Source organism: Pristis pectinata, chromosome 11 (assembly GCF_009764475.1).
Source record: "Pristis pectinata isolate sPriPec2 chromosome 11, sPriPec2.1.pri, whole genome shotgun sequence".
Lineage (NCBI taxonomy): Eukaryota > Metazoa > Chordata > Chondrichthyes > Rhinopristiformes > Pristidae > Pristis > Pristis pectinata.
This window is the reverse complement of record NC_067415.1, coordinates 26905691-26918104: the sequence shown is the minus strand read 5'-3', so window position 1 is coordinate 26918104 and position 12414 is coordinate 26905691. Positions and strand designations below refer to the sequence as shown.

At 37.9% G+C, this 12414-nt stretch overlaps 1 protein-coding gene across 1 annotated transcript in view; it reads right to left on the bottom strand.

Annotated features, from left to right (window-relative positions):
• The window catches only part of flt1 (fms related receptor tyrosine kinase 1), a 129420-nt gene that overhangs the window by 37477 nt on the left and 79529 nt on the right, over positions 1-12414 (bottom strand). The window contains 5 exon segments of the mRNA XM_052026169.1: positions 668-772; positions 2845-2974; positions 9093-9199; positions 10764-10895; positions 12131-12277. Coding sequence (XP_051882129.1) covers positions 668-772; positions 2845-2974; positions 9093-9199; positions 10764-10895; positions 12131-12277 — 621 coding nt within the window.

Genomic DNA, 12414 nt, shown 5'->3' with positions numbered 1-12414 from the left:
ATGGGCATACACTGTGAATGCACCTAGATTGTCATTTGCATCCATGTAGTCTGTACTAATAAGGTAATAAGACAAACTTAGGCAAGATCAATGGCAAAGTCATCCGCTTTATGAAAGCAATCATAGGAATTTTGGCACTAAAATATTGGACAATGGAATTTCTGCTTTTTAATTTTATTATCTACCCAATAGTGACCAGATGGTCTTTATCTAACACAATAGGGCAGTACAGTGGCACTGCTGGTAGAGGTGCTGTCTCATAGCGCTAGCAGCCCACTTTCAATCCTACCTTGTGCTGCTGTCTGTGTGGAGTTTGCTTGCTGTCCCTGTGACTGTGTGGATTTCCTCCAGGTGCTCCAGCTCTGCCACACCCCAAATACACTCAGGCTGATAGGTTAATTGGTTGCTGTAAATTGTCCCTAGTGTGCAAGTGGGTGGTAGAATCTCAGGATAGAAATTGACGGGAATGAGGGGAGAATCAACATAGGGATTAGTGTAAATGGCTGTTTGATGGTCGGCACAGACTTGGTGTGCCAAGGGCCTGTTTCTATGCCGTTTGGCTCTATGATTCTATAATTATGATTTGTCAAGTATATATTTTAAATAAACTGGGTCTTTAAGCTGTAGCAATCACTACGGCAGTTTTGAAATATCAAAGTCAAAATACCTTTCAGCATTTTAATGGCAACAGTTTTACACGTGGCTGATTTATTGATGCCAAAAGCAGAAGCTTCCACCACCTTCCCAAAAGCCCCACGGCCAAGAGCTTTACCTATAGATTGAGACAAGCAGTGAAGTTAATAAAAAGATTTTTTCCATTCTCTTTAGAATCCACAATGCAATAACCTTTCTCATATGACCTTATTTTGTTTTATCCAGTTTCATCCAGTACTGTAACAGAGATGTGAAAATGAAGTATTGTTTTCATCAGACCACAGTATGTACCTTGAACGTCACTATAAAAAAGCAATGGAATTTAACTATTAATGGTATATGTTGTTAAATATTTGCAGTATTTTGGTTTTTGATCCTGAGTTCCAATTGATCACAATGGAAGGAAACCAAGTCTAACAGCTAGCTTTATAAAGACTGGTGATTTTAGAATTTGATGTGCATAGAAGAAAAACTAGTATTTAAATTGATGTACTAGGAGGTTTCAATTCTTTTTTGGCCAGAGATTGACTTTATGATTTTATTTCCAACATATAAGCAAGAAATGTTTAATAAAAAGAAAACCATTATATACTACTTCTATAGCTGAGTTAATTAACATACAAGCAAAATAGTAAGATCTCAAGGAAGTTAGTAAGTAAGCATCATTGGAAGAATGTTATTTTACTGTGTCTGGAGCAAATTTCCTTTACCTGCCCTTTCAGAAAAGTGACACGGAAAAGCAGAATTGTAGACTGTGTGATTGTAAACTCACATGGTGTCTGTTTCAAAAAACTTTGGGACATCTTCAGAGGAAAGTCTACTCTATGAGAAGAGGTGGATCTTTGGTCATGAAGAAGTATTGGTATTGGTTTATTATTGTCCCATGTACTGAGATACAATGAAAAACTTGTCTTGCGTACCGATCGTACAGATCAATTCATTACACAGTGCATTGAAACGAATATAGTAAAAATAATGAGTAGATCTGTAGAGAATAGCTTGCAACAAATCACCACACTCTGGCGCCATCTAAAAGTGATTATTTATCCATTATATCTCCATTAATGTCTAAGGAAAATGGACACATCAGCTCAAGCCTGATGAGGACACTGTTAAAGGGTAAGATTGGCTCCAGGGACTTTATTTTTACTACTAATTTATCAAATTACTGCTTTTGGTGCCAATGAAAAAGAATGAAGCTGGAGCCAACCTTGCTTCCATGAGTTCAGTTTGTCTCTCTTAAGTATATTCTCTGAATGCTCTTGTGGCACATAAATTCATAAATTGCAGAGAACAGTCATCAGTCTCAATCAAACAAATGGGTTTGGAATTTTCTATTCCGATATCAGTTGAACCTGTATTTTGAGCTCCTTATCTAAAAGTACATCAGGAACCAAGTGAAGCATTCGTTTTTAAAATATAGTTCAAAATACAGTTGACTCCACTTAAGGAGATATCTGATTGTACCACACCAACAGACCAGAACAGTTCTAGGTTCAATCGCTATTTTACTGAGCTGGGGCAGCACCAAAAGCAGCACAATTGCCCGCCATGCTGTGGATCAGCCAAGGATAAAATTAGTTAGATTTCCCATTCCCATTCATTATTCAAGCAACAGTTTCACTATGGCAATACTTAACCTCAAGGTAAATCCACAAGATCTAACTGTCCAAGAAAGCTGTGGCAACGCTGGGGCCAACTACTTGAAGGTTGCAGACAGACATCACAATATGCCCATTCTGCATACTTAAGGTGAGCATTCTTGTTCATTCACTAACGTCCTCACCAATTCAGCCTCCAATATATCGCATGACACAAATGAGTGTGCATGTCTCAGGTGCTACTTTGGAACCAATTAAGCACCCTCAGCATCCAAATCACCCATTACCAAACTGAATTTTGCAGGTACATAATTTATATCATGTAAACAGCTATTCTACCCAGTGGAGTAAACTAAAAAGTAAAATTAGGAGAAAAATTTGGTATTTGGACTTCTGGTACAAATAATCCAAGAATGTGGTTTAATGGCTTACCCTGTACCTATGTGGATTACTTACCATGGATGTAAAGAAGGATTTTGGTATTTTTACTAAAGATTTATTAAGAAAATAGTTGTCAATTGAGAATTATGAATGACCAGTTTGTGTTACCATGTACTCCAGAGAAAGCATTACATTTTTCTGCTCATACCTAGCTTCAGTCTGTCTCGAGGAAATTCCCATTTATTGTCATCATAAGGGAGACATTGCTCATCGAGTGGCACTTCATCTGGATCCATTATGATTGACAGGTAGTCAGTTTTTATTTCTGCAGATCTAGGCTGGAAAACCAAAGCATGAGAAAACACTTGTATGGACCTCCACATTTGTCCTCTAGTCTCGTATATTCTTCATGCCAATACACATCATCATAATGGTTAGTAGATGGAAAGAAAAACATTGTATCATTAAGCATTTCCACCGAAGTAACCTTCAAGGTTCAATAGCCTGCAACAAAACTGCCAGTGTGATCCAGTCAAAATTAAATGGCATCTTTCACAGGACTAATCAGTGCTAATTTATCTGCTCTGTCAGACTGTCCTGATTAAACAGCAGGCATGGATAAAACAATCATTCAGTGTTAAGGTTTATTTAACAAGAACAATTATTTGTTTAGAAAGTGAAAGGGTATTCAGCAACAAATGCATCAGAAATCTGTGAGGTATTTTAGTTAAGCAATTCCTAATGCAAAGCAGCATTCACAAACATTTTACATGTGATTATTTTTAAAAACAAATTGAATAAAAATACTTTATAAAACTGTTAACCATGGACATATTCCAAAAACTTCCCCCTTTAAAAATATACAAACTTTTCCTCTGATTTCCATTCATATTGCCAAATATCTTTTTAAAAATAACAGGTGAATTTTCATGGTTCACTCCCAGTCTATGCTTAACTTTTGTCTCCAATACATTAACATTATTAGTGTTTCCCATTCAGATAGCATCCATACCCATTTCCTCCGAAGGAAACCCAGATCTCATCTTGTCTTTCACATGATTTGGAATAAGTTGTAATTTTGCAGCAATGTATCTACCTACTGGCTCCTTCAAACTCACTTCAACCTTATCCGTAATACTGAATTTCTCTTAGTTAGTGTCACAAATGACATAATTTATGACTGTGAAACTGGCCGTCTACTGTTCTGAAATTTTGAACTCCTTTATTATCTTCACAATCAGTTCATCCTCCTCCAAAAGTTACCTTCTCTCCTGTTCTCTGCCTGTTTTGCTTTTACCTCCATCACCTCAGTTACTACATTGTTGTCAATCGAGTGCTATTTACTTATCGTTAGTGCAGCTAAAGGTGTACACTGGGTTCTATACCCTTACTATTTCTTGGTAAATTATCCACAAGAATGGATATTTTTCACACATTTGCTGATGAAACTTTGATGCTTTCACCATTATTCCAATTTACTTGTTTAATATCAAACTCAAGATGAGTCAAAATCTCAGAGGTTTATAGAGTTTTACAGCGCAGAAACAAGTCCTTTTGCCCAACTCATCCATACTGACCAAGATGCCTATCTAAGCTAATCCTATTTGCCTGCATTTGGCCTATATCCCTCTAAACTTACCCTATCCATGTACCTGTCCAAATTATTCATTTTTAAACATTGTAATTGTACCTGTCTCTATCACTTATTCTGGCAGCTAGTTTCATATACCCACCACCCTCTGTGTATAAAACTTGCCCCTCAGATCCCCTTTAAATCTTTCCCCCTCACATTAAACCTATACCTTCTAGCTTAGACTCCCCTCCCTGGGAAAATGACTGTGACTATCAACCCTATCTATGCCCCTCATAATCTTATAAACTTCCTTCACTCCAGGGATAAGAGTCCCAGCTGACCCAGTCTCTCCATATAACTCAAGCCCTTCAGTCCAGCAACATCCTCATGAATCTTTTCTGCAGTTTCTCTAGGTTAATCACATCCTTCCTATTGTGTGGCAACTAGAACTGCACACAATACACCAACTGTAGTCTAACCAACATTTTATACTAATACACACAACATCCCAACTCTTGGTACTCAATGCCACAGCTGATGAAAGCAAGCATACCGTATGCCTTCTTCACAATCCTGTCTATCTGTGTTGCCAGTTTCAAAGAACTATGTACTTATACTCCTAGGTCCCTCTGTTCTACAAAACTGCAGGGGCCTGCAATTCACTGTGAAAGTTCTGGCCTGGTTTAACTTCCAAAAATGCAGTGTTTTGCACTTCTCTGAATTAAATTCCATCTGTCATTCCTTTGCCCACTTTCCTAGATTTCCAGTTGAAATAATAGCAGTTTCAAGTATATCCTCATTATTACTTACCTACTCTCCAATATGACCTATGATGCTCATCTTTTTCATCTGTACTATACCAAAACCACTTACTTCCATAGGAATAGCAAGAGCTCATTTATCCCTCAGACCTGTCCCACCACTAATTAGGAGCATGGCCGAACTTCTTCATAGCGCCATCTAACTCCATATTGTACTCCTTAACAACCTTACCTAATTAAAACTTATCAATCTCAGTTTTGAATTTTTAAATAAGGAAAGAATTCCAAACTTTCACAAGCAACACACAAAGGAGCTGGAGGAACTCAATTGGTCAGGCAACATCTATGGAGGGAAATGGACAATTGACATTTCCGATCAAGACTCTTCATCAGGACTGGAAAGAAAGAGGGGAGATAGCCAGTTCAAAAAAGATGGGGGGAAGGAATTAGAGTTGGCGGATGACAGGTGGATCCAGGTGTGAGGGGGATGATAGGCAGTTGAGGGAGAGGGGAAGAGTAGAAATTAAGAAAGAAGCTGGGAGGTGATAGTTGGAAGTGACAAAGGGCTGAAGAAGATGAAATCTAATAGCAGAGGATAGTGAACCATGGAATAAAGGGAAGGAGGTGGGGAGGGAAACCAATGGGAGGACTGTGTGGGTGATGGGCAGATGGGGAGGGTGGGGAAGAGGAAAGAGCTAGGGTGATGGGGGCCGGTGCTAAGTTTTCACTACTTGTGTGTGAAGACAAATATCCCTTGAAGGCCACATAAGTCCCTTGTGTTTAAAAGATACAGCTGCTCCCTCCCACTGTAAAGGGTTCTTTAGTCTTGATTTTAAGCCACTTAGGAAAAAAATATTGTTAAGATTAACAATAATGAGAAAGACAACAGAAAACCATTTCAGTACTCTTCTACTTTGAATAGCACAAGAATTTCATGATGAGACATGACCTTGGAACAACCCAAGGGCAGAACACAATAAATGGAAGGATTTTTCGATCATCAAAACAGGGTTCAATCCACTTAACAACTTTATATTTAATTTCTGAGATATGTAATATGTAAAATGTTAGAACTTTACTAGTGCAGAAACATTTAGGTAATCTGACATGATGACTTGGCTTTAGGCAGTGGTATGTAGGACACAGAACATAAAAAAGTACAGCACTGGAAGAGACCCTTTGGCCATCAAGTCTGTAGTAAACATGATGCCAATCCAACTAATCCCATCTGCCTGCACCTGGTCCACAACTCTCTCTTCCCTACCTGTTCACATGCCTATCTAAAAGCCTCTTAAATGTTACTATCGGATCTGCTTCTACCGCCTCCCCTGTCATCACATTCCAGGCGCCTACCACTCTCTGTGTAAAAAACTTGCCTTGCACATCTCCTTTAAACTTTACCCCTCTCACCTTAAACCTATGCCCTCTGAAATTTGACTTTTCCACCCTGGGAAAAAGAATCTATCTATCCTATCTATGCATCTCATAATTTTATATACTTCTATCAGCTTGCTCATCAGCCTCCAACTCTCCAGAGAAAACAATCCAAGTTTGTCCAACCTCTCCTTATAGCTAATATACTCCAATCCTAGTGAACCTCTTCTGCACCCTCTCCAAAGCCTCCATATCCTTCCGATAGCGTGGTTATTAAACTGCTCATAATGCTCCAAATGTGGCCTAACCAAAAGTTTATACGGCTGCAACAAGATTTGCCAACTTTTATACTCAATGCTCTGACCAATGAAGGCAAACCTTCTTTACCACCCTGTTGTCACTTTCAGGGAGCTATGGACTTGCACCCCAAGATCTCTCTGTACATTAATGCTCTGAAAGGTCCTGCCGTTTACTATGTACTTTCCTCTTGTATTTGATTCTCAAAATGCATCACATCACATTTGTCCCAATTAAGCTCCACCATTTCTCTGCCCAAATTTTCAATTGATCTATACCCTGCTGTATCCTTTGACAACCTTCCTCACTATCCACAACATTTGCAAACTTACTGATCAGACCACTTCCATTTTCATCCAAATCATTTATATACTATATATTACAAATAACAGAAGTTCCATCACTGATCCTTGTGGAACACCACTGGTCACAGAGCTCCGTTAGAAACACACCCATCCAACACTACCCTCCGTCTTCTTTGACCAAGCCAATTTTGAATCCAACTTACCAGCTCACTGTGGATTCCATGTGATAATCTCCTGAACCAGTCTACCACGAGGGACCTTGCCAAATGCTTTACTATTGTCCATGTAGAAAACATACACTGCCCTACCCTCATCAATCATCTCCGTCACCTCTGTAAGAAACTCAGTCAAACCTCCTGAGCGCAAAGCCATGTTCCCTATCCCTAAAAAGTCCATGCTTTTCCAAATGTGAGTAAATCCTATCCCCAAGAATCTTCTCCAATAATTTCTCTACCACTGATGTAAGGATCACCGGCCTATAATTTCCAGGCTTGTCCCTGTTGTCCTTCTTAAACAAAGGAACAATATTGGCTATTCTCCAGTCTTCTGGGACCTCACCTGTGGCCAAAGAGAATACAAAAAATTCTGTCAAGGCTCCAGCAATCTCCTCCCTTGCCTCTCTGAGTATCCTGGGATAAATTCCATCAGGTAATGGGGACTTATCCACCTTAATGTTTTTCCAGATACCCAATGCCACCTCCTTCTTAACATCAGCATGCCCTACAATATCAACATATCCCTCCCTGATCTCATCATCATCCATGTCCTACTTCTTAGTGAATACCAATACAAAGTACTCATTTAGACCCTCACCCACTTCCTCTGGCTCCACGCATAAATTTCCTCCTTTGTCCTTGAGTGAACCTATCCTTGCCCCAGTTTTGCTCCTAATATATGTATGAAATGCCTTGGGGTTCTCCTTAATCCTACTTGCCAAGGACATTTTATGGCCCCTTTTAGCCCTCCTAATACCTTGTTTAAGTTCTTTCCTGCTTCCTTTATATTCCTCAAGGACATTATTCTGATTTCAGCTTCCTAAACCTTACATATGCTTCCTTTTTCTTTTTAACAAAACTTACAATATCTCTTGTCATCCACGGTTCCTGAACCTTGCCATCCTTATTTTTCATCCTCACAGGAACATGCTGGTCCTGAACCCTAACCAATTGGCCTTTTAAAAGATTCCGACATGTCAGATGTGGATTTACCCCCAAACAGCTGCTCCCAATCTACTTTCCCCAGTTCCTACCTAACACTGTTGTAATTAGACTTCCCTAATTTAGCACTGACACCCAAGGACCAGTCTTATCCTTATCCATAACTATCTTACAACTTACAGAATTATGGTCACTGTTCCCAAGATGCTCCCCCACTGAAACTTTGATCACCTGACCAGGCTCATTCCCCAATACAAGGTCTAGTATGGCTTACTTCCAGTTGTGTTGACTTTAGCTTCAGAACTAAAATAAAAACAAAGCTATCCACAGATTTGATGTCATAGAGTATCATCTCTGGAGATGTTTCTTTCTACTGACATAATGCTGCCAGTGGCAGAGCGAAGGTGCTGCTCCCAAATAATAAGTAGTCATATAGCACCATTTTCTAGCTATTGGAAGCTAAGCACAATCCATCCATGCATTTTTATTTTCTCTGCTGGCTTAAGCACACTGGCAATGAAATGATGGACCAAATTCCGTGCCATAAACTTCTATGATTACATGAGGATTTTGTCCAAATGTTGCAGAAATTCCACAGGAAATAAGATTAAAAATCTGGTCTCATTGTTATGTCACTGCAACATTTAGCATGATTAATTTCAAAGAAAAAAGCCACTAACACGGAGCTATGTGCAAGACAAGAAGCAGGCATTTGGCTCTCCCAGTAATTTGCTGATGGATACACACATGTTCACCTGATAACATTAAGGAAGTGTGCTCATGTGCCTCCAAAGGCCAGCAAATCTAAAGCCTTGCATGTGTTGTGATAACACATGGAAGCAGCTCGAAGATGCAAACCATGCATTATAATGCAGATGTATCGAAAAAACTTGTCCTGAAATGAAATCAGCTGATTTATGAAGCACATAGCAAGTTAAGCATCATCACTGGTCATATGAAACTTGGCTGAGACAATAACTGCATCCTACCTTTTTGAGTTTACGAATGAAGAGAGTCAGGAGGAGCCAGAAAAGTGCAGCAGCTACACAGGTACATGTCAAGGTTATCAGCTCCATATTTGAATTCTCCGTTGACCCTAGAATCATGTAGTAAACATTGGAGGAAACAGAAACCATTTTCTTCTAAATCCTTTGAAGGCATTTAATGTAACATACTGTATATAACATATACACACCTAATGTAAAAAAATGCTGCTTACACAAAAATTACCCCGCATATAATTTTCATTTTATGAAAAGAAAGCTAGAAATTTATTTTTCAGATTTAATTACCAGAATTGGCCTTGCAAAAGCAGACTGAACTTTGCCACTTTCACATGGTGAAAATCCTTGAGCAGAAATATTTAACAATCAAATACTAAATAGGCCAGTGACTTTCTATATCAAGGTTCAGTTAAAAGCATTGAATCACATAGAAATTATGGCCAAATGACCCAATCTGTCCATGTTGATGTCAATGCTCCATTTGAGCCTCCTGCATTTAGCATTTAGCAAGATTTAGCATTTCCTCCTAAATCTTTCCGTCTTGTATTTATGAAGAAGTGGAAAGAAGGAGAGGGATCTTTTGTTCTTTCCCCCATCTCCAGTGCCTGTACAAATGTAGAAACATTTGGTCTCTGTTTAGTCCCCTAAGAGTAAAGTGTCACAGTACAAGGAAAGGGGAAAATGGGTGGGTAAGATACACCTAACTCAGGTTTAGTGTCACTGTGAAGACCCACCCTTTCAGTCTGATTCTTGCAAGTTTATCATACTAAAAAAAAATCATATTTCAACCTTTTCCAGTAACCAACTGCAGAATAATTCTACCTTGTCTGATAGATATTCATTATTTCTCAATACAACATAAATATGGGAAAGACAGAATGTGTGTGGGATGTGCAATTTTGAGCTTGGGGGGAAAGGTAGAATGGTTCAGAATAGCAGCATTCTGCTTAGAATTATTAGCACAACAGAATTAAGAGTTTTGCTGTGAAGGAAATGAGGCTGGAGTTGAGAGAGTAAATGTAGAGTGGTATTATTTGAGGTCGCAAACTGAATTTTGGCAATAACAATAATTGAAGAAATTTATTAGAATCCAGTTAAGAATAACTTCATCACTAACAATCTTAGATGTTATCCAAATACAAGATTATTCTGTGATATCCTACTCACAGGTCTATAATAGTAGGTGTAATCTACAGGTACATAATGTGTGACGATGGCACATGGATAATATATTGTCATTCAGGTATTAGGGTGAATTTGACTACAACAGCAGCACAAAACAGGCAATAGTTCATCTTACACCATGCCCAAGTTTCTTGGGCTGCCATACTCTATTTTGTGTTAGTGCTAACATTGAATTTCACCTGCAATGATTTTCTTCAGGCACTTTTTAAAATATCTAATTTAAATTTCATACAGTTGAATAAGATATAATTATAGAACTAATTATCATTATCTTCAGGCACAATTAGAGATATAATAGTTTGAATGGTTAAGTGATCTTTCTCTCCAAATTAGACTATGTGCAAGAAGCCCAAGTCCCAAAATAGCTACAAGACTTCACACCCAATGTAAATTAAGAAACCTAACCTTCTAATACATTCTTATGCATCATAAAATGATTTTAACATCCCTCTTCTATCTTCTGTAAGTTACCTCGAACAGTGATGTAAGCAGAAGTCTCTACAAAGCCTTTCCTGTTTGTCGCTTGGCACTGATATAAGCCTTCATCCTCTTCTTTGACTCTTTCAATAATTAACATTCTGCTTCCTGGTCCCAGAGTAATACCTTTGTACAAAGTATGTGACGGAGAATTAGAACTATGCATTCCACACACAGCCTTATCTTGTTTATAGTTAGATCCCATTTACTACGTCTATAAGCTGAACAGCCAGACAGCAAACTAATGCTATGACATCCTGCATGATACAGATACACTGTTATAAAAGCCTAATCTTCACTGGGAAAAAAAATACAACTTCCTATTTAGTCTCTACTTAACAATATCAGGCAAATTATACTGAAATTAAAGATAACACTAGATTTGATTTGGTTTACCCATACATTGGTGCAAAAATAATGTTTATAGTCTATCAAATTTTCAGGCTGCTCTTTTTTATTGAATTTATAGGTCAATTGAATTAAAAACAAGAACTTATCTATCATACTTAACTTTAAGAGATTTACCTATGCAGAAACACTAGCAGTCTAAGATATTACTAATGGAAAAATATTAGAAAAGAATACTATTAAAATGGCTTCAACAGAATATCAAAAGTTGCAGCTCATTCACAGAAGGTTCAAGTTTCTGGATCTCTTTAATACATTTAAATATGTTAGTTAAAATATCTTTTTCCCAATTCACTCCTCTTTCTTCATTCCCAACTCAATTCCTTCAAATTTGAGAATAAAATATGTAAAAAACTTTAGCTGGTCACTGGAAGTTTTGGAAATCTGGTGTGACCCAGTAACCAATTTCCTCTCACTGTGGGAAAATATCAAATGTTTACTTAGTGCCTTCCCCTGATGGCACAGCTGATACCAGGAACCGCACTATGGGAACCAAAGACACAAATCTTCTTTCTAGAAGGTACTGCATTCTTCTATTTTTCCAACTCAATTAGATCTTATAAAAATCATGGTTCATACCAAAGTAAACTGTATAGTATTAAGAAACAAAATTATCATTGTGAAGTTATCTAATGTGGTGTACATCTTCAATAAAACATTAGTAATATCTTAGACTGCTAGTGTTTCTGCATAGTTAAATCTCTCAAAGTTCGGCACAATATCTTGGGCCGAAGGGCCTGTTCCTCTTCTGTACTGTTCTGTTTTCTATAGCAATGAATACCAAGTTTGCTACTTAAAAAATATAACAGTGGTTGCAAGAAAATCTTTAGAGTTATATTCACTTTAACAGCTCAAGGAAATATATAATTGCATAAAGCATTCCTACTATAATTCACTAAGTGTAATTTTCAAGCTCATATTACAGTCAAGTTCATTTCCTGCCAAAGCCGCACCTGATTCCATGTGTAACCTCTGATTGTTTTTGTACCATGTGATATGTGGCATCGGCCTTCCTTCTGCCTGACATTCCAGCGTAATTGAACTACTGATGTTCACATCCTGGTTACTTAAGTTTTGAAGCAAGTATGGAGCTTCCTGAGCTGAAATCAAAGGAGTTATAATCTCAAGATCAATAGAAGTTGGAGAGCATCATATGGAATAGTTTTTCCATAAGTTATACTATATATATTAATGTCAAGGCAAGTATGTTTTGCCTCCTGACTTTTTCAAAGTTACA